Source organism: Zea mays, chromosome 8 (genome assembly GCF_902167145.1).
Source record: "Zea mays cultivar B73 chromosome 8, Zm-B73-REFERENCE-NAM-5.0, whole genome shotgun sequence".
Taxonomy (NCBI): domain Eukaryota; kingdom Viridiplantae; phylum Streptophyta; class Magnoliopsida; order Poales; family Poaceae; genus Zea; species Zea mays.
The window spans coordinates 17,094,794-17,121,526 of NC_050103.1; the positions used below are offsets into that span (position 1 = coordinate 17,094,794).

General features: G+C 39.8%; 2 protein-coding genes and 2 long non-coding RNA genes across 4 annotated transcripts; 1 reads left to right on the forward strand and 3 right to left on the reverse strand.

The window, feature by feature from the left end:
- Positions 1-4,466: 4,466 nt before the first annotated feature.
- Positions 4,467-4,759, reverse strand: LOC103634853 (uncharacterized). Its single transcript, XR_002265990.2, has 2 exons — positions 4,642-4,759; positions 4,467-4,535 (listed from the first exon to the last, which is right to left on the reverse strand). It is a non-coding gene; the product is annotated as an uncharacterized lncRNA (long non-coding RNA).
- A 2,485-nt stretch (positions 4,760-7,244) lies between these two features.
- Positions 7,245-8,282, reverse strand: LOC118473081 (uncharacterized). The gene is made up of 4 exons (XM_035961608.1): positions 7,967-8,282; positions 7,636-7,895; positions 7,490-7,562; positions 7,245-7,395 (listed from the first exon to the last, which is right to left on the reverse strand). Exons 1-4 carry the CDS (start codon positions 8,027-8,029, stop codon positions 7,282-7,284), a joined length of 510 nt encoding a protein of 169 aa, XP_035817501.1. The 5' UTR covers positions 8,030-8,282; the 3' UTR covers positions 7,245-7,281.
- On the reverse strand, positions 8,138-9,316 carry LOC118473195 (uncharacterized). Its single transcript, XM_035961964.1, has 5 exons — positions 9,196-9,316; positions 8,975-9,105; positions 8,806-8,881; positions 8,438-8,736; positions 8,138-8,342 (listed from the first exon to the last, which is right to left on the reverse strand). Exons 1-5 carry the CDS (start codon positions 9,310-9,312, stop codon positions 8,138-8,140), a joined length of 828 nt encoding a protein of 275 aa, XP_035817857.1. The 5' UTR covers positions 9,313-9,316.
- A 16,110-nt stretch (positions 9,317-25,426) lies between these two features.
- Positions 25,427-26,077, forward strand: LOC109941656 (uncharacterized). The gene is made up of 3 exons (XR_002264372.1): positions 25,427-25,532; positions 25,810-25,884; positions 25,992-26,077. It is a non-coding gene; the product is annotated as an uncharacterized lncRNA (long non-coding RNA).
- The last annotated feature ends 656 nt before the right edge of the window (positions 26,078-26,733 follow it).

Genomic DNA, 26,733 nt, shown 5'->3' on the forward strand with positions numbered 1-26,733 from the left:
TAAATGAAAATATCTAAGTTATGCAGTCACTAAGACACTACTGCTGACAAAAATGGCTTAGGCTCTGTTTCAATTCCACGAGATAAACTTTAGCAGCTTTTTAGCTACTTTTAGTCATTTGATGATCTAAACAGGAGGTCTAATGGTGTTGTGATAAAATTTAGCACCTATTATCACATAAGCTGCTCAATGGGTGCTAAAAGGAGTTAAACGTAGGCCAGAGAACCCTATTTTCCACCACATACCCTCCAACCCCGTTCTCTCTGTCTCCGCATTAGGGGCATGTGTGTCTTTTTATTCTAATATGCTAAACTTTATTAGAGTAGTACAAACACTCCAAAGAGCTAAACTTTAGCAATTGAATTCATATGGCTAAATTGTTCAGTAAAAAACTAAAGTTTATCCCGTGAGATTCAAACACAGATTCAAACAGGGCCGCCTTACTACCTGATAAAGCGAACGAGGCTAAACTGAATATTTGACAATACGGCACGGCAAGAAACACTTCGATAGTTGACACAATGGCAAGAAACACTTCAGTGACTCAGGAGGAACAAAGTTTTTGTGCGCGAAAAGCAACGTTCTGTGCACATTTTATACATACAATGATATAAATGGCACTGCACTCTTCTTAGTGACCTGTTTGATCATGATGTCGTGCTACAAAGCATATTGCCGGTACCAGCTGCCTACAAAATTTCCTCGAGCTGCCTATCAACCGATTATTCCACCCAATCTTTACACACCCCCTTAAATGTACACAAACGAATAACTCAACCAGCCACCAGGAAGCAGCATTTGCCACTTCCGAGTTTGAACAGAACGACCTTGTGTACTGTACACACAAAAAACATGCACAACTCAGATAGTCAGATCAAAGTTCTTTAATTGTGTCACCAACGATTGCATGCTCTCGAGCTTTTCGCTAAGCTGCCTGATGTCCTCGGCACGGTTTTGATCCTCAGTGCTGCTTGCCTGAGAAATCAGTGCCATACATTTGGCCTTGGATTCGGAAATCTCGCCTTGTAATGAGGAAATAGTTGCTTCCGGTGTGGTTTTCGAACTCATGACGTCTGCAATGGCTTGCATAGTTGGAGTCAGAGGAGTGCCTATGCTACCAAAACTGTTCTGCCTGCTGAGCCTCCTGGGTGAAAAGATATTGTCCATGCCTCCACTTCCTGTAATAGCACAATTCATAACGAAATTTGAATCCTCTAGGAAAGGATAGTTGTTGAGCCTTTTTTTCTCGGTAAAATGTTTCCGGTGTAAGGGGAGCGATAGAATAGAAATAATAAGCATCGATAAAGCTATAGCACTGAGAACAACGAAAAAAAAGTCCTTGACCTTTGCTACGGAAATTCAGTAGAAACCTTTTGATTTGCAGTATGTATGTTCTTTTCAGCATAAAAAACATGTCATGCCAATGTTCTGAAAACATAGATTTTTGACATGCTTGCAAAAACCATACTGAGCATTGTTTTTCTTTTGGTGAGAAGAGTAGAGACCAACATAAAATGCAACAGTGCTACATGCCAAACCTCGAATAAATAGCGAACAACTACAGAGGACAAAACTAAGCTGAAAAGAAAATTCTAAATCCCAGAGAATGTACAATCGTATCATCTAGATTACTTTAGGGGAGCTCCATACCTAGGTTACGTAGTTGTTCTATTGTTTAGATCCACCTCTTTTAAGAGCGATACTGATTGAATTATCCCGTTCATGTTACTGTATATATCTTTGCCATGTCTTTTTATCATACTTCGTTACTATGACTCCTACGATCTAGGCTACTGTGAGAGTAGTAGTACTATTATCATGGGAGGAAGAGAGATAAAATAATAATAATGTTTTAAATAAATATCAATAAAAAGTATATTACTGCACAATGCGTAGTACATGTTTTCTTTTCTCTCCACGTGCCCAGTCTTCTCCCCCTCTCATTTTCTTCACTGCGCTCTTTCGCCACTGGCACCCACCCTCTCGGCTCCCGATGCGTCATTGCCGCTTTCACTCACACCATCCTCGATCACGACTGCTCCTAACCTAAACTTATTCAAAATCTGGACGTGACCGCCTCTGTGTCCAGTCCACCATCTAACCTTCAACCATGCATTACCTCTGCTCGATCTCCACCGCCGCGCATGCTGATTCTGGTGCAGCCAACCTTTTAATTTCTACTGCTCGGCGGATGGCATACCTACAGCTCCTGTCCTCACTCCTCACCATATGAGCATATGAATAGGCCATAGAGGTAATGCTAAACAACAACGTTCAGACAGCAGCTAGGGACATCAGAGTGCAGACACGCATTATCAGTACTATTTTACATCACCATAATCTCGCAAAAATCTACACATCAGGCTACAAGAGATGAAGATAACCCATCAGCAATCAGTTGAGCACATAATTTCACGACTTCATACAGTCAAGGAAGCACCGTTATCGTCCAGTGAAAGGCTTAGTATCATACAGTCAAGGAAATTCTGGTAATCCTTTGTATCTGAAAACATGGAGCAGCAATTTGCTTAAACAACATGGTAGGGTGCAAGCTGTACAACAAGAATACAAACTGAGTAGCATTCTTAGGCATGTTGCACAAAGAACAAGTTAGATGATGCATAGCCTATCCAATCCAGCAACGACTAACCAAACACGAATCTACCAGAACTGAAAATCTGAGAACTTAACAACTATCCCACCCAAATTAATGAGCAAGAAGTAATCTGAACAATTGCATCTAGAAACTCGCCTGCATTTTCTTCATCTTCGTCTCAGCTTTTCTCTTCTCATGGTTCTCCCAGGCCTGTATCTTTACATCTTCACGTTTATACCTAGATCAAGCCAAGACAAGATTTGCACTAAGTAGCAAGCGATGGACGTGGAGAACACATTTGTTATTAGTAGAGATGTTTTTTTTTCACTGTTTCAACTCCAAATGGCGTTAATTAGCTAGGAGCTTCACCTATTGTTACTGTGGCTGCTATGCAGCTGGTTGCTTATAGTAATTTGGATAACCAGCATAAGCACCATAACCATACATGTTAGGATCCTGGGGTTGTGCATACTCACTGCCATAAGCCTAAGCCTCATAACCTTGTCCAGAGCCACCATAGTAACCACCAGCACAAGCAGCCACAGGCACGCCCCATTGGATGGATGGATTCCTATTGAGGCCGAGAATTTTTTACATCAGAATATTAGCCACTTCATCTACACCATACAACATGACAGGAAGAAAAAACAATGTGCAAGAGATGACCTGAGTCTCCTTGTTCGACAGGCTTGTACCCCACGAAAGCTGAACATTCTGTGCACCAATCAATGCACCTTGCAGCATTAACAACGTTTGCTCAGTAGACTGTCTAAAATTCATTGCCATAATAACTAATACAACAATACTTTTTACAAATACATGTCAACGACGGACCAATTGAGTAAATAAGGTCAACCTTATAACAAACTGAACAAAACCACATCTCTTTCCAACAGGGATCTTAACACGGACGACTTCGCCATGAGGAGAACAAACTTGTTTTAGGACATATTCAGTTACATTAGGGTCAAGCCCACAAACAAATATATGAAGACAAAAGAATAAAGTTAACAAAAAATGGAAGATGAATGACTGGCATGTAGAAAAAAAGAATTAAGAACGCACAATGGTATTGTTAGGACTTAGGATCATTCTTGAGCTCCTTGAGAATTTTCTACTGAAAAGGAAAGCAAAAAAAGTGAAGGCAACATATTGTAAGATTTGATGAATAACAAATTCTATTAAATGAAGCCTGCCATGGAAAAGCCTACCAGATCATATGAGCAGTGTATGATGTCCTATCGTCGACAATACCCAATCGCCAATTTGTGATATAAATAAAACCTCAATCGCGTGCAAACATATCTCACACAGATCGAGCTCGAGCCATCTCAGGGCACTCACAAAATCCAACCCCAGCACCAAATCACATCTCACATCAGTGGCGGACCCAGAAACCTTCAATAGCCTTGGCAAAGATAATACTTATACTGTAAATATATAGCTTTGTCTAATTTTTAGACACGTTTAACTATATTTTACTACTTGCTGCATGTGTATAAATTCATTAGGACTAATAGAGTTGTTAAGTTACCATAGTGTAGGAGCAGATAGCATTCCACATTACATTAGTGACGGGGAAGCATCTGAATGGATTGGCGAGCAACATGATACAGACTACATCCTCGCAACTTTGACTAATTGGATTATGTGTGCATTCGTAAAAGAGCTGCTATATTATACAAAAATAATTATGTAGGTAAATTACCCAACTTGACGAGATGGCCGAGTTGGTCTAAGGCGCCAGATTAAGGTTCTAATTGATTCTGTGTGGTTGAGCACGCTAGTGTGGAGCTCCCCATTAGATGCCTGAGAAGCATCCATCTTGCTCTCAGGTAATGCAGTCGAAACCACTTGGTCAATGAGTTGCCTTCTATATTCATTCTCGGGCTGAAGAACTTTATCCCACAGATCACCATCCATTCTCTCAACCACATACCTGTCATTTTAAATAAATGCAATATGAACATGTAAGTCGTCAGACAATTGATGTGGACATCTTGAAACAGGTGTCACAAGTCACAACAATAAAAATTATTACATACCTAGCTTGCAGCTTGAATAACGAATTCTTGTTAGTGACGTTAATAAGTTCATCGTCACACTGCCCACGTCTATAAGCAACAACAGCAAGTGTAGGATCCTGCTTTTCACAATATTTACCCACAACAGTAGAGAAGAAAAAGTTAACCAAACTACGGGCATCAAACCAAACAGGCTCATAGTCTTACAATTGCACGGGTGATGATCCGTCCTGGGCGTGTGCATTGGAAGTTAGCCCATGAAAAGTAGTTAGGATCCATCGTCTGGTACCATGGGCAAGGAAAACGCTTGAGCAAGATCCTTTGCAAAAACGACCTTTAATAGTAGAGAAGAACAAAATCAGTCCAGTGCCCATGAATATAACATTTGTGGTTCATAATATATGCTTGTGGTACCTCGAATCCTGCATCTTTCATAGCTTGGACACACTGGCGAGTGGTACGGATGTCAGGCAGGCCATCGCCAAGCTCAATCTCAGCCTTGACGGTCAAATGCTTAGCGTTGTTGGGATCAAATCGGTCAGTCAGGCACCATTCATCCAGTGCAATACTGCCCAGGTTTCAGCACACGATAGACCTCACTATAGACGCCTTGCTGCGATAACCTGGGATAAAACAAACACTGAATTTGTGGTATTCCTGTGAAACCTTAACTTTGACTCGGACACAAGTATGATGGGAGACATACTGCCTCTGGTGCGTAACATGTAGCCTGTATTGCATAGGCCGCATCAAAGGTGTTATCAGCTATTGGCATATTCATGAAGTCCCCCTGAAATTACCAAGAGAAGATAAGACACTACTGCTTCTTCTCCACCAACTTGAACTAATGAGTATAATGTAATGAAGAAAACTACGAACACCAATATACCTTCAAGGAGCAGCATTGCTCACTCAAACCTGCTGAAAAGATGTGCTTATTGTTGATAGCTTGGACCTAAATGGTTCCTTTTGTGTAAAGGGCATATGAAGTGAATATCCTTCAAATCTTAAAAATAAGAATGTAGTCACAGTAAAGGGGACTACATTTTGAAGCCTTTCATATTCCTGTTTGGTCCTTTTTGGCATTTTCTAACCACCTCTGGTGGATTACATTTGGTGATTTCAGATTGTTCCATATACTTGAATGCATAAATTGTATTATTTGAAAGTTGAATGCCATGCCATGCAGTGAAATGGTGACGAGACAAGTAGAGAGTTTAGTGAGTGAGGAGACAACAACATCACCTTCTTGATGACCAGCAAATGCTAAAGCAACTGAGATCCTTCTGTCCTTGGACTCCACAACTACAAGAGAGGGTACACGAGCCATATAAATTAATAATTAAGATTTAGTAAGTCCAGATCCAAAAGCAAGAAAGATATAACCCTTTGGTTAGATTAATTGTACTGGTAAGCTCATGTGAACATTCTATTCATGAATGATGAACAAATAGCAACCATATTATCACGTATAAGCAGACAATATGCTCTTGAAGGTAAGAACATCAAGGCCATGAAGGAAGAAAGGTGTACATAAATTATTTTAGCACAACATCAAACTATTCCATGATAGGAAAACAATTTAGCAGAAAAATTGGATTGGTAGCAGATGGACACCGTTCCAATTGCCACCTGGATGGTATAATTGATAAGTCTTGTAGGCTTGTAACAGAGAGCGAGAAGGCAAGGCACTCCCTGCTTAGCTTTAGCTGTTCAACGGTGCCACACAAATTTTCATTCAGAATTACAGATAATCCTATGCAAACAAAAAAGACTTTGTAAGTTGGGTGGCCCTCTTTTCCTATTCGTTAGGATTTAGGAAATTACAAGAATAAGATTATGTGTTGCTTATAGTAAGTTGGGCAATAATATTTGGTGATAGTATTGGTGCTTTGCCGGCAACACTATCTAGTTGTTCCTAACATCATAAATCATAATAAGTGAATGGAGACAGTAGGATACCTGTTCTTATTTTTTTCTTTTCTTTGAAAAATATAGCTATTTGTTTCTCTGACCTCTGCATAATCCCAAAGAGGGCGGCGACCATTGCACATCGGTGTCTTGTAGCGTTATCAGACTATTGCTCGTGTCAGTAAGTCGAGCCCAAGTTACCTGCAAGAAAAGGTGAATGCTCTATGACAAGGAGACTGACAGGATGGTTCTTTGAGTGTATTTCTTCCACTTTGGTGGCACCAGTCTGTGGTTTCACCAGTCGCCAGTTGCCTGCTACCTCGAGTAAGCTAGAAAGATCCCTTTGTGCTCACTACAACCAAGCACCGTTCAGCTTAACACAAAATATAAGAACATAAGCATAGAAAGGAAATAATTATAAAATCATTTGACTCACGAAGCTAGAAGGTGCGATGAGCCCTAACCCTCCATACCTGTAAGTCACTGTACAATACAATAGTATGGTACTTCGTTTCCAATAAAAAGATGGAAACCCATAGGAGTCTTTTAAGCACAGTATTACAGTAGGATAAGCTGAAGCTTCTAAAACACCAATGCATCTTTGAAAGTACAGAAAACTGAACTGCCTTCATATGTGCAACATATAACTAAAATATATGTTGGCAAATGTTCCTAACGATACTACGAACCTAAAAGGCAATTAAATTAATTAGGATAATAAGTTGAGTATCATTACAAATAAAATCATATCTATCTGATGTGCCTAATAATTTCTTGTATTTCTTCTGGAATGTTGTCTTTGGATTCATTGTCCTTGTACTTCAATAATTCTACTAAGAATTTGGTCCTCAGGTCATTCCCATTCTGCACATTCATTATTACATATCATAGAACACGATTAATAATCAATTATAGAAGAACAATATTGACAAAGTATTAGAACAAATTGGGTACTCACAGTGCAAATGCAGGGTAACCTTATACCATTCCAATCGTGCATAAAGTTGATAACAAGAAAGCCAGATAAATCCCTACAAATTAAAATAATACGTTGTTACATATATGTAGACAAAATTAATAAGTTGTTCGGGTTAAAAAAAATACCAGTTTAATGTTCTTGGAACCCATGTTGGTACTATACGACGCCACATATAAATATCGTCTTTCCATGTAGGATTGGCCAATTCCATGGCAGCATTCATATTATTGGCAATATAATGTATATTATGAATATAATGCATGCTAGGATGATCACCCTTAAACCATGATGGTATAGGCATGGAGTCCATTATATAGATGCTTCTAGTGTCCATGTTAAGTACATATAAGGTGAAGTGACCCAAGAAAGAAAAGGGCAATAGAATCTGCAAATTAAAAAAATAGTTCAAGTAAGAGAAAAAACAAGATTACAAAAATGATGAAGAGTATAGCTTACTTGTTTGCAATCTGAAACATCGTACTCCATGTCAGGCCAACATTCTAATAATTTTGCCAACATGTTGATATCTGGCTTTGCACGAAGGCGAGGGTCTCGACCAAATTTAGTTATGGACTACTTTTTGTTAGTAAAATAATTATATAATGAACACACTTATATGAATAAAGACTAATTACTTGAACTTACACAGAACTGTAGATCCATGTAGTGGTATTTGTCTTCCAACAAGAACAAGGAATCATTGCATGCGATCATCCGAACAGCCATGTTAAAACAATCTGTATCCATCGGCTTATTTACATCCAATATATCTTTAAGTTTTTGAAAACTTAAAGAAATTGGATAAGGTTTAGTGCTCTGAATCCAATGTTTCCTATTAAATGAACAATTGTTTTTTATAGTTAAATCAAGTACATATGTGTTGAATATTTACCATGCATATACTATATGAAATGAGAATTAACTTACTTTAAATATTTGTCGTTGTCTATCCCCATGATATATGTGCATAATACAAACATCAGTTCTTGCGTGTTTGTTGATGTTACTTTAGCAGGCAGAACATATGGAGATATATATGGTTCAATCTGATGTGATGTATTTGACGATTTAGATAACTCACATGGAGTATCGATTATTTGAACATCACTTGAACTCTCTCCATCTTCATCCACATTGTGGTCAAGATTTTGATGTCCTTTCTTTGTGTTTAATCTCGAGTCCCATAATATTGCAGGTAGCTTAAACCTAAACATTGTTATATCATCCTGCAAGTATATAAATATAAATTAAAACAAAAAAAACATTGTTCCTATAAATAAATATACGTCCTCTACCTGAGTTACGTTATCAGATAGGGAGGATCCTGTCCAGTATTCCATATAGTTTATCATCCATAGCCCGCAAGATACCCTAATATGAAATTTAACAGATCAGGTGAGTTTCTATGTATATATGAAAATAAATAAAACCAATTTTGTAGAGTTGTGGTCACATGAATTTTACCCATCGGTTTGCATTTGTGTTGTGATCTTCTCTATAACTGGCCATGATGCAACATCAAGGTTCGACCACTTGCCTTGGTAAAGCTCTTTATGTTTTGCTGCAAGTTTAATCTGTCTTTCTAGACCTTTTAACTATGTGTATATATAAAACATATCAAGATTTATAGATAACAAATAATGTAATGATGAAATAATCATAATATAAAAGAAATGATTACTCACTGTAGTATAAAGGTCTCGGCGATCCGTTATTTGTTGTCCCATAGAATCGAGTACATGTACCTCACTTTTTTTTGCATTCAGAACTGCCAGGTACCAGTGAAAATCTTCTATATTCATTGGAAGGAACACCTTCATAGAACATACATTAACATTAATTTGTAAGTATTGTGCACCAATATATTACATATTACATATATTAAAAATGAGATGAGTTTTAGGTCAACCATGTCAGACTGTAAATAGTTGTCCACCCTTTGTTCAATTGTGTCTTCCTTACAATTTAAGAGCACCTTAGGGTCGCCATCACGCTTAAGCAGACTGGAAATGAATGTGTTCTCCAAGAAGACCTTTCCACCTTCTCTATGAAGTAAATGCTCTTCACCCCTAATACAGTGTATATATGCATTGAGGGCCTGTACACCAAAAGAATACAATTAACAGATCAAATATACATGCTAGCTTTAAATATGTATACCATACTGTATAATATGATAATTATAAATATATATATACTTTATTACTGTATATAATATGAACATACAAATGTACTTACGTTGTCAGACAATTGCATGTCACCATGAAAAAGACATTCCATATCATTTCTATTTAACCATGCGCTGTCGATGTTCACCACAACTTGTTTCCCCGGTAATGTTTTAATGTATTCAATAAGCTGAACATCTTCTGGGGTGCACTTATAATCTATACAATGAAAAATATTATACTTAATAAGCAAATGATATATGCGAAAACCAATAAGATGCAATAAGGCAAGAACAAAAAAATTACCTTCAGAGACAACTCGAGCTACATTCAATTTCTTTGGTTTCTTATGTTGTGATATTCTAATAAGTGTGTCCAAAGCATCTTGTTGGTTCTGCTTTACCATATCCGCATCAGAACTTAGTTGACTTGATTCATTTGGAACATCCAAAGATGTCAGGTGTATCACATCTGTATGAGGAGTGAATGAAACATAAGTATCTTGACAAAAGCATTGTTAGGAGTACTCATAAGACAATATTTACCCGGTTGTGGCCCAAGATCGGCTTCAGTTGACACTTTTACATGATTGAAAATACAGTCAATGCCTACTCCCACAACATCGTGTGATTGTTTTGCAGCATTACCAACACTGACCTTACTATCCTCGCTCTCTATATATATATGGCGCACAAGAGAAGAATTAAGTGTCAAACAAATATTTATTATGCAGACCTTAGTTTTTTGTAATTGATAATAGCACTTACCCAATTCATGTTCATCGGTGTCATTAGTTGACAATTGTGCTGAACAACCACTTCTAGCCACAACCTCATACGATGGTTCAGCAGTATTGCCAACATCGACATTTCCTTTCTCCACCACTATATCCATTGTGATTTGGTCTGTACCAACTACCCATCAGATTAAAAGTGTCAAACATAATTTTATTGACAAAAGTATTTTAAGTATATAAAGTACATCGTCAAATAGCACGAAACTAAATAAAAAACAAACTTTAGCTTAAGTTCTTCATTCATATAGATGTGACAAGTGAACTTGTATAAACTTACGGAGGAAAGGGACACAGGCCTGCCACCATCCTAGTTTGATTAAGTATACCCGATGCCATTGATCTTATAGGATGTATATCATGGCATTATTGCAAATATACAACATTGCTCCTTATAAAAATGCTATGAGGGGAGGATGCCAGAAGCAAGGAGGCTGTTCGATCAAATGGCCCAGGTGGGGATCCAAGTAAATACAATCACGTTTAATGTTTGGATTGATGGATATGCAAAGAGTGGACAGATGGATCAGGCCAGTGCAGCCTATAGCGAGATGCAAGCGAGGGGATTAGTGCCAGACTCCTGCACCTTCAACATTATTGTTGCTAGAGCTCACAAGTTCGGGTATGCTGCCCAGTTAGTCCATGACCATGACATGTTTAGTTCACATATGTCGGCTGATGGGTTGGATATGTTGGTCTGTAGGCTTTGTTGGGATCATCGATTGGATGATGCCTGGGAGCTTCTGCTTGGTGCTATTGAGCAGGGTGTTCCATTGCGTGTTACTGGATTTAATGCATTGATCGCTGCTTATAGTAAGGAGGGACTCCACGAAGAAGCTTCTGAACTGTATAGAATTATGAACAAGTTAGGACTGGCACCATCCTCGTCTACTTTTAATTACTTGATAATGGGACTCTGCAATCAAGTAAAACTTGATGAGGCACAGCTTCTTTTAGAGCACATGGTTAGCAAAGGATATTGTCTAAGTACATCATTTACTATCAGCTTGGATGCATACTTCAGAGACGGTAATGCAGTTGGCGCACTGAAATGCTAGGATGATATGGGCAAAATTGGTTTGCAGACTGATTTTATTGCCTTCTCAGCATATATTAATGGCCTAAGCCGATTAGATTACGTGAATGAGGCTTATCAGGCATTTGCTGAGATGACGAGCAGAGGAATTGTACCAAACAATATTACTTACAACTCCATCATATCTACTGTTTGTAAGGCAGGCAATATGACTGAAGCCTTTAAGCTAGAGCAGAATATGAGGCAGAGTGGCATTGCTTGCATAATGAAGTTCACCATAGATTTATTCAGTCTATGCAATCACTTATGTTTCCTTGTTTTCTTTTAAACTAACACATGTAGGTAGCCAAACACTATCTTACTCTTATTTTGCCAACTCATACAATCAGCCAACAGAACTTATCTTTTTACATACAGCTGATGAACATTTATTGTATCACGGCCAGGTCAAATGTATCCAATGGGTTGTTTGGTCGTTTAAGCACTTTGACCAGTATGGGGTCATAATTAGCTTCATTCTATATATGTTCCTTTTTCTCAAACCTTTATTCGAATAAATTGAGACTAAATTTAGCTGACTGTCTGAAGTAGGGCTGCATGTGTTGAATGGTGTTTGGTTGGCTGTATGTGCTAAATTATTTGAGTGGTCGTGTAGATGGATGGACAATAAGCTTTTGAGCCCTGGAAGCCTTCACATTTTATCCCTGGATACATAGGGCTTGAGCTTATAGGATAATCCCAGGAAGTCCCCATTTGATTGGCCTATGTTAAGATTGAACTTCGATACTATTATTAACATTGTTGACACTATAGATTATGTCTGTGTGAATCTTTCAAGAGACTACTTCTGAAGTAGTTCCACATGGTATTGTTATCTACCATTCTACCTTCATCATTGTATTAGCTGTCACCATTAGCATTTTTCTTTCATTTTTGTTTTGTTTTTGAAGACATTTTCACTTTGAAGCTTGAACAGATTTATGTTTTTGTACAATATGGCGCATTCTTTTCTCATCCTTGAGTTTGGTTTCTTAATTTTCCATATTTATTTTCCTTGTCCAGCTTGCAAAGAAGGGAGAACAATTCATTGATGTCCCTTATGTTGTGAAGAGTATGGATGTGTCATTTAGTGGCATATTGAGCTTTATTGAAGCTGCGGCGATTGAAAAGCTTAAAAATAATGAGTGCACACCTGCGGACCTATGCTACTCATTGCAGGTACTTGCATGCTCTTAAACTTTTCCCCCTTGTGGATAATAATTGGTTATGCTTTCTTGACAGTGACACTGATGAAAGTCCTAATTTCTCAGGAAACTATCTTTGCCATGCTTGTCGAAATTACTGAAAGTGCCATGGCACACTGTGATTCAAAGGACGTTCTTATTGTTGGTGGCGTCGGTTGCAACGAACGTTTACAGGAGATGATGAAGATTATGTGCTCAGAAAGAGGGGGTAGGCTGTTTGCAACTGATGACCGCTATTGTATAGACAATGGGGCAATGATTGCATATACTGGTTTACTGGCATATGCACATGGCATGACCACTCCCCTTGAGGAGTCGACATTTACACAAAGATTCCGAACTGATGAAGTTCATGCAATTTGGAGAGAGAAGGAGATGCCGGTGCTAAATAACACCCATTCAGATGCAATTGCTAAAGTTTCTATAGATGAAGCCTCCATGACGACACCAATCGTTATAGATTACTGAGGTATAATTGGCCTTTACAATTTTGTCTTGCTGCTAATGTTTTTGCATGATAGCTAATGCAATTTGGATTGCTGGAGACAATCGCTAACAATTACTCTCCCTCTATTCCAAACTCTAAGACATTTTGCTTTTCTAGATGCATAGTGTTTGCTATGACCCTGTTTGGAACCTCTAGAGCTAATACTGCTAAAATTAGTTGTATAGGTTTCAAACACCCACAACTAATATCCCAATTATTTGTTAGCTAACTCACAGCTAACAATTAGTTCATTAACTGACTCAACCCAGCTAACAATTTGTTAGCTAGCTAACTAATATCTCTAGGGGTTCCAAACAGGAACCTATGTACTTAGGTGTACACTATGTCTGGATATATATAGTTAAGGCGATGTATCTAGAAAACCCAAAAACGTGTCATAATTTGAAATGGAAGGAGTACTTGGCAATTCATGTGGAGTTGTGGATGATACGATGGTGGGTGTGATCCCACTTTTCGTGTGTTTGATTTTTCTACATGATGAATATGCTCTACAAATGAAGTTTTCTAGTGCATGAGTTTTACCTAGTGTGCAAACCATGCTGTTAGATGCAAAACTATGCATTTGTTTTTGGACAATACGAAACAGAAGGAACCATTATATATTTTTTATGCTTCACTGCATATCCTCATGTGTTTTACTTCTGAGCAGCCGCAATCTGATGAGGTTGTTTCTTTTCTGTCAGACAGTAAAGAGTAAATGCTTGTATGGTAAAGCCTAGAACCACTCCTAAGGCTATTACCAACTGATCTCCTATCCCATCCCCTATCTCAAACTCCACTCTACAAACAGTGTCAAACAATATCATCTATAGTTCCACATCTAAATGTGATATCTTTGCTCTGTTTGGGAAAAGCCTTCTCCAGGCACATGGCAGGGGCTCAGAATAGTTGTGCTGTTGTATGAACTGCAGCAGGTAAAATGAATATGTCGTATGCCTGACATACCTGAAGATAGCTGACATGTATCAAACCTCACCAATCACCTTAACATTCTAGTTAGTTACTTCATCGAGTGAACTTATTATTGTTGTAAACTAATAGACACATTTCTGCAAAGCTAGCTTAACTCTTAAGTTACTCTTGTTATGCTACGGGCGTGGTGAAGCAGCGGTGGTGGATTTGGCCTGGCACACACATCAGCAGGCAGCATCACCGTAGCTGGGCAGGGCCAGCGACTTCGCGCGCACAATGTAAAACTTGGATGCAGACCCAGGTTTTATATACTCTAAAAATATTACAGTATTAGCAATATTATGGTTTAAGTTACAAAGTTTTTAGATGAGCTATCAAACACCTTTTGACTGAAAAACTACAGTATTCGTACATACCGTGGTATTTTTTTGGAACTATGAAAAATAGAGCCCTCATGTGGGCTGAGAAGCTCAGAGAAGATTCTTTTGTTTTTGATGGTGCTACAAGAAATATAATTGACTGGGCACGAAGGGAAATGGAGGATGACGCCCAGGCTAACAACGAGGACATAGGAAGATGCATGTTTCTTGAGTTCTTAATGTTCATGACATATGAGGCTATGCTCAACAGCAGATCCTCAAAGGCTACACATATGCTTACAGAAAAAAGTTTTGATCCTGCTAGCAGCAGCATGATTAGAAAGGAGGTGAAAATGAGATTGGCTGTAATTGCTTGTTTATTGCTGAACCAGACCTTCCTGATGAATCCCAAATACCCCTCCTTTTGCCTAATTAACCCCTGTTACGAGCGCCTATAAATGTTCCCGACCGTAACAATAGCTCAAGGTTACACCTGGAAACTGGGGAGAAAAGGAAGATGTAATTCAGTCTGAGTTTTATAATATGTTATTTAGGTGATCATTAAGATAGATGGAAATCACAACTTGCTTGTCAGATCATTTCAAATTCAAATGTGCATTTTCAAATTCAAATGTGTGTATTCAATAACATCTATTCAATGCTCATCTGCTTTCTTTGTTGTATCAACCAAATGACCACTAAACAATAGGAAGCTAAAAAGGAGCCAAAATAGAGAAATAAAAGGCAAAAATACATCTTCACCTAAAAACCAAAATAATTAAGTGCATTACAAGTTGTTAATTGCCATTCATTCATCAATGTCAGTTACGGCGTAAGGACCTCCTTATAAACGATATTCTTTGTGTATGTTGCGCCATTTATCGCTGAGTTCCTTTCAACCCCCTTCTTCTTCTTCTTCTCATCGTGGACTGGAATGGCAAGTATCTTCACTTTTGATCGAGCGGTGGCCCTTGATAGAGCAACATAAAGTTGACCATGAGAGAACACTGGTTCCGGCAAGTACACACCAACATTAGGAATCGTCTGGCCCTGGGCCTTGTTAACTGTCATAGCAAAACTTAGTCTTATCGGAAACTGCTTCCTTTTAAACTGGAAAGGGAACATCTCATCATCAGAGGGGCACAGGGGTATACGAGGCAAGAAAATTCGCATTCCAGCATGTTGGCCAAGGACAATTTCAGCATCAATACTGTTTTTTTGGAAACCACGAACCACCAACCTCGTGCCATTGCAAAGTCCATTAGCAGGGTCTATATTCCTAAGCAACATGATTGGGCATCCAACTTTGAGCTTCAGAACGTGCAGGGGTAGTCCATTAGGAGTCAGCGTGTTTAGAAACTCCGATGGGTAATAGTTATTAGGATCATCCACCGCGGTGTCAAAACTATGGTACATCATCTGCTCCCCTTGGAAACGATCGATCATCCTCATATTTATCATATCCACCCAGTCATTCCGTGTAGACAATATTGCTCTTGAAGTGATGTAGCTTGTGTTAGACATGTTTGCATTTAGATTGGGGTAAATGTCATCTATCAGTCTATCAAGGTCGCAGTCATTACCAGTATATGGCACACATACCTCATCTGGAAGACGAACATCACCATCGTTGTTCGCTTCCTCGGTTCCACCACCGACGCGCAACAAATATTCTGCAAACCATGGGTCGCTCTGTGCCCTCATGTTTTGAACAAGCTTTAGGTGGCACATGGATTCCCAGAGGTAAGAACTCCGTAGAGAGGCAGCAACTATCTGAGCCCTTGACCCCTTGCGTACAACAGGGAGTACTTGTCTGAAATCACCCCCGAACACAACAGTCCTCCCACCAAAGGGCAGCCCAGGCCGTCCCATTATATCACGCATGCTATTGTCTAGCGCCTCAATTGCTTGTCTCTTAGTCATTGATGCCTCGTCCCAGATAATGAGCGATGCTTTTTGTAGCAACTTTGCTGTCCCGCTTTGTTTCGTGAAGCTACATACAGCACCATCATCAATAGTAAGTGGTATCTTGAAGCGTGAATGGGCAGTCCTCCCCCCAGGCAATATGGAAGCCGCAACACCAGATGTAGCTGTTGCAACTGCAATCTTGTCCTGACTGCGTAGTGCCGCAAGCAATGCCTTATACAGATAGGTCTTTCCAGTCCCACCAGGCCCATCCACAAAGAACACTCCACCGTTATTGGTGTCAACGACAGATAGGATCTTATCATAGGCAAACCTCTGCTCCTCATTTAGGGTTTCTTTCATAGCAACGTCTTCTGCTGTCGGCTCGATACTTTCCTCCTCGTAAATCTCTCTATTAGTACCATGTGAATCGTCATATTTGTCAATGATAGCAGGGAGAGGGAATGTCTTTATGTCTTTACCCATTGACTGCAAAATGTTTCTAATGTCAATCAAGACCATCTGTTGCACATGGGTTTTGCTTTGAGTACTACGGTGATAGTCCTCTGACATTGAGTCAAGGTGTCTCTGCCATAATTCTGCCACATCGTTCGGCTCGCAGTATACCAGTATTGTTGCAAACAACCTTCGTAGTGCTGACGGCATTTGGTAAATAGCGGCTTCGTTGAGACACTCATCTATTGTGTCGTCTGCTTCAAGCAGTCCCCTCCTTTGTGCTGCCTCACGAAAAGATGGTAGTGTCTCACCATCTACTGTCCTTAGATCCGCATAGGAGGTAGCACCCGTCACATGGTTTAAGAGAAGTCGAAGATAAAAGCGCTCCCCCTCAGCTGGATGAGCAGAGACTATTCTACCAACCTGTCCACCCGTGTTTCGTTTCCTCCTTTGCCACACTTTGCCTTGCTGCAAAGTGTACCACTCAGGAAAATCACGGTAAAGGATGCCCCGAGCCTCCTCGTGTAGCCTATTTGCCTCAAAATATGCCGTAAGCATTGACCTATCGGCACCTGGACGTTGGACAACATGATTTACTTTAGCACGCTCGTGAAATGACACCATATGCATGTTTTCAAGATGGAGCTGCAGTTGCATCACTGGAGGAGAGTTTTGACTTAGATCAAAGCTGAATATCCTCCAAAGGGCTTCTGGAGGGGTCACCCACCTAGCATCTCTATACTGCTTGATCTCATCAACGTCACCATCAGCCTTGTTTGCGTCTGTCACAGCCACAGACGCACGATCGTGGCCTTTGTATATGTATTTGAACAAGTATTTGACAGCCTTGATGCTCCCGCATGCCTCAACATTGATGTGACAGTTGAAGAGCCGGAGGAGGTAAGGGTTGTAAGGGACGACCCATCTGTTGTCCAATTCACAACCTCGAACCATTTCCTTACGCCCATCATCACGACGCCTATAAATAGGATATGAATCCTTTCCTTGAGACGTTGCATTGCTAAAAGCTCTAGGATAATGGTTTTTGCATGAAGCACGACCCTTAGTGCATGGGCATTTAGGATTTAGCAACCCGCACGGTCCATGCATCATATGCTTGATAACCATCTTGTATAGTTCAGGGTACTTCTTCTTGTCAGGGATCTCAGCGGAGATAAGGTGATCATACTGATCAGGACAAGTTAGCTTGTACTTTCTCTGCATGATGAGTAGGAAATGGACATGAGGCAAACCTCGCTTCTGGAACTCCACGACATAGACATAAGCTCGGATTTTTCCAAGAATATGATGCTTAGTCAATCTCTTCTTCAATTCCTCTAGTTTTGCACGGAATATGCGAACAACAAGGTCCGGACGATCCTGTGGTGACTGCATAGGGAGAAGCTCTCTGGTTATTTCATCCCAATTGGGGTTGCACGTCATAGTGAGGAATATGTCTGGCTTCCCAAACTTCCGCACAAGGGCCATAGCATCCATATACCGACGTCTCATGTCACGAGGACCACCGATAAATGATGTAGACAGCACGGTTCGCTTTCCAATTTTGTCTGCTCTGTTCTCGCCTTCATGCAAGCTATCTACCAAACCCTTGTATAGATCTGCCCTTAATCTGTCTTGGTTTTTACGTATGAAATCCAAACGAGAGCTCTCAATCTTGATGTAGGTGTCAACCGCAAACTGTTGGAAAAGCCGCTTCCCATGAAGTATTGGATTGAATATACTTGGACGAATTTGGAATCTGTAGCAGTAATAGTCACGTACAGACACGCATAGATGGCTAGGTCGTTCTGCAACCGCAAGGTTTATTAATTAGTGTTGCTAAAAACATATTTAACAAAGGATTATATAAGAATCACAAAGAAATAACTAACCTGTATCATCATTGTTTGCATCACTTCTCCTATGTTGATCGCGGTACGCGTCTACTTCATCCATGGAAACATTGGACTTAGGAATATTGGCATGCCATCCAAGTTCACCTTTAGGGAAGAACAATGGATATGATAGTGCATCATAGCATCCATGATATGAACGGATGCCGTGGCTTGACCTATCCTTCCCATGCAGCATAACACTATTACTGAATTGACCTCGACGTTCACTCCCCTCAATCCAAACTGCAGCGACCTCCGAAGTGATGGGTACATTATATAACTTCTGGTTCAGCGTTTGGTCAAGGTTCAAGGCGATATGGTAGTCTTCAATGTTATCAACGTTCCCCATACTCCTAAGGTGCTCAGAGTATGGGTTTCCCTTAAGTATTTCAACCAACTGTTTAATAACTGCCTTGTCTTTCTCAAATTGCTCTTGACGACATTTACGATATCTATGCTCGAGGCTGGGATCATCATCGTAGAAGTAGAGTTCAAGGTGTTTATGTTCCGCCCCAACTTCCCTACCGAACGACCTTACGTTGTGGTACATCATGCCATGTGCACGGAACGTGTAGATACCACAATCCATGTTTGTAGTCATACTATCAAGGCAACAATACAGAGAAGTGAATGAGAAATGGCCGTTAAAAAATCGAATGTTATCACGGAAGTGCCTCGCATCAGCATCTGAACACTCCCACAGCCTCCTAAGTTGGGGTGGTGTCTCGAACGGGGCTAGATCAATCTGTCCATTACGACAACAAAATCCAGGTGGTTCATACTGAAACTTCTTCGCTTTGCAGTAACCGCAGTCAGCAACAGTGCTCAGCAAATGTGTTTCTTCAGGTATGTTACTATACACCTTGTCGTACAAGTCAGGTACGTCAGGGTTGACAGTAAAGGCATCTTGGGTTTCATCAATCTCGATATCCTCAATAGATTCACCATCTAAATTTGTTTTCGAGGAACAACGGGTAAGACGAATAACTTTAGAAACTTTCAAATCCTATATCCTATATATATATACTATTACAAACATTATGTAAGTACCTTGCCCAGCGAATAGGTATCCATCTTCTTCGTCATCATCTTCAAAAAGTACATCCTCGTCATGATTCTCTACAAAGAGCACACCTTCATCGGCATCTATTGATTCACATGGTTTTAACCACTAAGAATAATTAGGGAACTAATTGTGGAAGGAGCTTGTAATTACCATTGGTGGTGACATTCGGGGTTATCTGTCGTTGCATCCCAACGTCTGCTCCTTCAGTCATTATGTCACTATGTGGAGCAGTGACTGGACATGGGCTTGTACTTTCTATTGACGGAAAGTTGTGTTAAATCAATTGGCCACTATAAGTTAAGTATCATATCAATTAAGGACAAATTAGTAATTACTGTTGTTTTCGATCTCTGAAGCAATCGCGTGATCAATTTCATTGTGCTCACCGCCTTCCATTCCGTGATCCCTAGTTGCAGTAGCAAAGTTTCTTCTAATGGCAGATTGAAATTTCTGGTTTTGACGAGATATCAGGCTCTGTCTTTCACCAGACGACACATGATGCTCATGCCGCTGTCTTCTAGGAGACTGTGTCATTTTGTCCATGTCAACATCCTTAGTCTGCAATGAAGCATAAACAAAAGGTGTTGCACTCAACTCAGAGATAACCATGTCCTTGGAGCTAGATAGAGACACAGTAGGAGGTTGAGAATCTGCTGAACTCCACACAAGCTCCGGCGTAAACTTCGGATTCTCAATTGCGATCGAGTCTTGAGCTAGCATTGCTTGTTGTCTTCTACTATAGTTTTCCCTTGCACTCTTTTGACATGGTGTAGTATTACGCAATGCCCTTTGTTCCCTTGTTAGAGTTGCAAATCGAATCTGTTCTCGAATTCTCTTACGTTCCCTTGCATCTAAAACTTCTGAACTTGGATTGGAATCATGTTGATGACCCGTCTGAGCTGATGCGCCTTAAAGTTGAAAGTAACAAAGCTCTTAGGTGTATATATTATAGGTTGAATGATGAGAGCTCAACTCACTATTGGGGCACATTTGTTATAATTTTCGTCTTTCAATAACATAACACAGCAACATAATAACCTAGAGTGTCAATGCTTTGATGATTATTATTCTCTTTGTGTGCAGGTATGCTGCAATCTACAAACTAACCCAAGAGCACATAAGAAAAGCATTACTTTAAAGATGAGTGACACACGAGCATAGTTAACATACCTTTTGAACGCTCATGGTGCACAACATTTTCATTTTTGCTTGACTGACGACGCCTCTTCAATTCATTTTTCTTTTCATCACTCATCGTGGCGTATCGTGCTCTTTCTCTTTCCCTCTTACGTTGTCTCGCATCATCACATCCACCTAACCAGTTATATCCTTTTCCATTATTAATCGTTGTTGGTAAATTAACATAACAAAGAAATGTAATTACCTAGAGTGATACCACACGGTATAGTACAATCAATGATGCTTCCGTCGCCTATAGCCACATCTGGACAATCATCTACACAAAGTAACCCGATAACACATAAGAAAAGCATTATTTTAAAGATGAGTGACGCACAAGCAGCCTTAATTTACCTTTTGAATACTCATGGTGAACAACGTTCTCTTTTTTGCGTGACTGACGACGGTTCTTCAATTCGTTTTTTTTTTTCAACACTCATCGCCGCATATCGTGCTCTTTCTCTTTCTCTCTTACATTGTCTCGCATCAGTTCGACCTCCTGAACCATCATATATTACCCATCAATAATCTCCATTGTCAATACATGGTAAACAAACATATTCACCTTGAGTGTTATCACACGATTTAGTTAAATCAATTATGCTTCCGTCGCTGACAGGTACCTCTGGACATTCATCTACAAAATATGAACATCGTTATTTTCCTTTTTAAAACCTTGGTGAGAGATCAAATATTGCATTTTATTAGTAGATATACCTTCAAGGGTGTTGCTAGACAATTCTCTTAATGGAGGTCGAACATCGTTATTGTTGAACGGATCCATCTACGTCTTTTAGTCTACCAACAGACCTGTGTAGAAAAATATTAGTCATATTCATACTTAGATTATTGCAATTCGGAACAGGAAACACATCTACTATATCTCTCCCAAGCCCACCTGCTACCCGTGAACAATGTGTAGTAGTAGACCTTTGCATGCAGTTGTATTGTGTTTGAATAGTAGACCTCCCTATCATGCCTAAATTAAGAGAGGTTACATTTGTCTGCTTACCTTCTTTCAGGTACCGCGAACATGTTGTATGAATCAATAGAGACACCAAGTTGAAACTTTTAAGGAAGGGTATCTTAACACATATATATGTGCCCATGGTAATCAGACAACATGGATATGTTTTTCTTGATATTGTGTTCATAAATGTGCCCATGGTCTAGGTAAAGTAAAACATTCTAGGGACAGTCAGGGCTGTGAGAAAACAGAATAAAATATATGTAGCTCACGTAATATCAATTTGTTGAAGTTATATTCCTTGGTACATAACTCGTTTATACTACTATTGTAAAAAGTCAAGTTTAACCTACCAGTTGAGTAGTTGTCATTGTCAATAGTTGTCTTTTGTATAACACCTCATTTTTATAACTTCTGAATTTTATCCCTTGTGGTTACGATTTCATAGTTAACTTTGCAGAATTAATGCTTTGAAGGTGACAAGCAGTACACACAATAGTTCCACACGTCCCAGCTAACGTGAGGCATGTCATACCGTATTTGTTGATGCATGGATCTTACTATACTTTGCCAATTTACATTCACTTATGTATTGATTGTTTGCTAAGTGTGTGCACTTTTATGTAGACTGTGGACAATGATCTTGCACTGCAAATATACATAAAGGCTAGGGCACCCCTAAAGTTGTTGCTCCATTTGCTGAAAGGAGGGAGTTTGACAAGATACTGATATACTCAAAGCAGGTTCGTTATTTGGTGTTATTAACTCTGTTTTCAGTTGTTGTAACTCATTTGAGCTTCAAATTTTATTTCTACAACTTGGTTCCAGATGGAAGAGCAGATGGCGTGCTTTCTCTGCATGAGTCATCCACAAAGGATGTACAGCCAGCTCAGGAACATCTTTCATTGGAAGAAGTCTCCACTGAGAGTTCAATAAGGCCATTCTTTGTGGAATTTGATAATAACATTTTCTCGTCTACTCATCGTCGTCGCTCGAGTACTCGAGCTGAAAGGGGAAGACCAAGCTCCCTTTTTGAAGAAAGTCCTCGACAAATGTTTAAGTGTAACATTTTGGAATGAAATAGGTTTATTTCTGTAGGTTTTGGTTGCATTGGAGAGGATTGAACAGCAAGCAGAGCTAACCTACGATGTTAGTTCTTTTTTACCCTTTGCTCCACAAGCCCGTTATCATCTTTCTTTTGCCTGAAACCTTGAATAAACTTTTTTTGCAGCAATTGCTAATGCTGGAGGCTAATCTAGTTTTTGGCGCCTTTGCCTCCTATGATCGGCATAGAGACATGCGGATGGATATTGATGATATGTCCTATGAGGTACTATCTGTTATCGTGTCTCGTCCTGCCTGAATGGTGGAGGGGTTTTATTAGAGGATGCTTTTCTTTCTGGAGGATTCTTCCTTATTCTGTGTTTGAAGCCCTTACTGTGATTCGAGCAGTAACTATGATCCTTTACGAAATACTCTTCGTTCATATTTATCCTCACGGAAGAGGTGCTTGTATCTTCTGAACAGGAATTATTGGCACTGGAGGAGAGAATAGGCTCTGTGAGCACAGCTCTTTCGGAGGAGCAGTTCACAAAATTGTAGATCAGCAGCACACTCAATGACATAATACATCCACAGATAACCCCTTCCAAAAAAATTCACATCGTACTCGCTGAATCAACTTCTTACACAGCTCTTCTGCAATCTGCTGATGTTCAGTTTGATGATATTGTTGTTGCATGTGGCAGGTATACTTCTTATGGGTAATTTTGTGTGTACAGTTCTTGTTGTGTCATGCCTAGATTCTGAAAGTTGCAAGACATCGCTCTATAGTCGGACAATATTTAACTTCATGCAGTGGTGGAACCATTGCTGGCCTTGCTTTAGGATCCAGATTGAGCAGCTTCAAAACAAAAGTATGATCTACCCTTTTCTGTTATATTATCTGACACTGAACTTTCCGAGTAATATCCTCTTACTGGATAGGTTCATGCACTCTCTGTTTGTGATGACCCTGAATACTTCTATGACTATGTCCAAGGCCTGATTGATGGACTTAATTCTGGTTTGGATTCACGTGATATAGTTAGAAGTCAACAAATCAACCGTTGATGACATGAAATGCAGCATCTGTCAGGTAAGCGGTAACCGTACCTAGCCACCTAGGGGATCTGCTATTTCTGTTATTCTGCTGGTATAAAACAAAATGCATATGAGGATTTGACATTGAGCACTTTCTTTCCAATGTGGAACTGACCTGTTGTGTGGGACAGTCGGCGTTAAGTAGTCCAGGTTTTGCCTGTCATTCTCACAGAAGACAGGACTTTTTATGCTGCTATTACCCCACTTCCCAAATGTCTTATTAAAAAGGCTGGGTTGTACTTGCGAGCCCTCCAGGTCAGTACCTTCGCATTGGTGCAGCTGATATCTCCGCTTCGTATTCCTGTTTAACTAACCTTACATTTTGTAATGCAACATTACTCAGAGTTGCCTGATATCAAGCGTGCCATTGTAAATACCCATGTCATTGAACCATAGGTTTGTCGACTTCAGTTATTTTCAGATATCTTTTTTTTATGTTTTGCCCATTAACAGACACTTGTTGAGTTCTTTGGCACATTGTCGAGAGTGGGCTTTGGAATGCATGAAAGACCTTCTACTGGTTAATCTGAAGGGAAATCTTCAGATTGTTGTGCAGGTATTCCTGTTCAGTTTCTTATGCCCCCTACCCCTCTGTACCAACCCATTGAAGTTTATTTTCTTCCTTCTTGGTTCTAAATTATTGTGAAAGCTTGGGGGACATATGCAGGCCGCGAAAGAACACTCTGAGCAGCTAGGGGTTGATGCTTGCATCAAATTATTTGAGCAATTCAAATCTTATGAGGGCCTTTACTTTTTCTTGGGATCCTATCTGAGCTCCAAGTGATTTCTCTTGCTGACAGTGGAATGCCTTTCTCAAATTTTGCATGTCTATCTCAAAATGCAACACACCTGACTTTTCTTTACATACAACAGCGAGGACCCAGATATCCATTTCAAGTATGGATTTGCTAGGAGTTTTTCCAACTGGCCTTGCAACGTCAACACCTGAGACAAATACATCTCAGTCCCAAGGGAGCAGTGACAGCAGTGGTAATAACAAGAGCAAGAGCCATTCAACAGAGCCAGTAAGTTGTCAATCTCACAGATAAAGCTGCTGCGGAATCGGTGGGAGCTGCAGCTACGCCATCATCGTGGTCGGCCAGGAGCCCCCACCACACGGATCAAGGTACACTCGTTGTGAAGGGATATGCTTGGATCAGAGTAGGGGTGAGTGAGGACTGTCCATTTATCACCTTCAATTGCTTTTATATTTTCTTTGGATTTTGACACTCCTTTCTTTTGCTTGCTTTTATGCAACCCTGTTGATGTGTACTACCACACTGATTTTTGTCTCTCTCAGCTAGGAGAACCAAGGTGATGAGAAGGCAGTCAACCTTTGTTTTTAACAATGCTTCTCATCCATGGAGCAAAAATAAAATACTTATTTGGATGGTAAAATTCCTTTTCTGTTTCTTGATCTTTCTGTGGAACAGATACTAACTATATCATCCTTTGTTATCTGATTAGTGTATCACCATGTAAAGACATAAAAATGCCTTATTTTTCTAGCTCATCCAGACATTTCGAATTCAACCTCAAGTTTACTGATGAAAGAACATCTAAGAGTGTCACCAACCATAAAGTCAAAAGATTCATGTATCTGAAGCCTCAAATAAGTAGTATACATCCATAATCACTTGGATTTAAAGTTTCTTTAATTGCATTGCAGCTTTGCTTTTTGCGTCAATTCAAGGGCTCCATAATAAGGTCAGACTATTTGGCACTGAGGTTGGGCTTTGTCACAGTGAGTACTCTAATTTTTTTTCTAATGTTTTAGCATCCTCGCCCCACCTCCTCCCCCTGCCAAGATGATTCTAATATGCCACTTTGTTCATGTGATTTTCTTGTTAGTATCACAAGCTACCACATTCATATGACTTCCATAAATACATGGTACAGAGCATGGAAGATGATTACAATGGGACTATTGGTATCAGGTAAAGCAGGATTTACTCTACAGAGTATCCACTTTTCATGTGATCAAATTAAGCATCAAGAAAACTACCTTTGATAGAGTAGATTTCTTGATTCGAATAATGAAGCATTCAAGTATACTGGTCTAGAAATAGTTTCCCATGAGATCCAGTATGGTGGCTGTGTTGAGGAAACTGGACCTGCGGGGGTAAGACCGCCCCCGCGGCATTGCATTTAAGAAGAAGGCCTATGATGGATTGTTCCAATACATATGTTGGTAGCTACATAGTGACCCAAACTTTAGGGACTTCTTTGCTCCTTCCGATTGATAATGCCAGTTAAAGCTATCTAAATATTTAGCCTTCTTCGAACTTGGTTATAGCATATCAAGAGCTATTAAATCTGCTAGAAGACCTTAGAGGGTTTTAACATTGGGATGGATATTTGGGCCCTTACCTTGCTTTAAGTGGAGATTCAGTTTTCTATTTTCACTTAATATGACAACTGAAGAGCGAAAGACTTTGCAGGGCACAGAGTCTTCAGCTCCTTCTGTTCCTCCTGATGGAGGAGTCAGCAAGGAACCTCAAAAAGGGGGAGATTGCCCAATGGGTGAATTTCTATCCGCTTATTGGAACCACTCATCAGGTTTTACATTATGCGTATTCCTTCTTAATTCTTA

Excerpts from the sequence above, each read along its gene's own strand:
- LOC118473081 (XM_035961608.1), bottom strand. The coding sequence starts at position 8,029 with ATGTTGGCAAAATTATTAGAATGTTGGCCTGACATGGAGTACGATGTT. Across the intron at positions 7,896-7,966 it reads ATGTTTCAGATTGCAAACAA|ATTCTATTGCCCTTTTCTTT; the intron begins GTAAGCTATACT and ends TTTAATTTGCAG. Across the intron at positions 7,563-7,635 it reads GTTCCAAGAACATTAAACTG|GGATTTATCTGGCTTTCTTG; the intron begins GTATTTTTTTTA and ends TTTAATTTGTAG.
- LOC118473195 (XM_035961964.1), bottom strand. The coding sequence starts at position 9,312 with ATGAATATAGAAGATTTTCACTGGTACCTGGCAGTTCTGAATGCAAAA. Across the intron at positions 8,882-8,974 it reads ACACAAATGCAAACCGATGG|GGTATCTTGCGGGCTATGGA; the intron begins GTAAAATTCATG and ends ATTTCATATTAG. Across the intron at positions 8,737-8,805 it reads TATCTGATAACGTAACTCAG|GATGATATAACAATGTTTAG; the intron begins GTAGAGGACGTA and ends ATATACTTGCAG.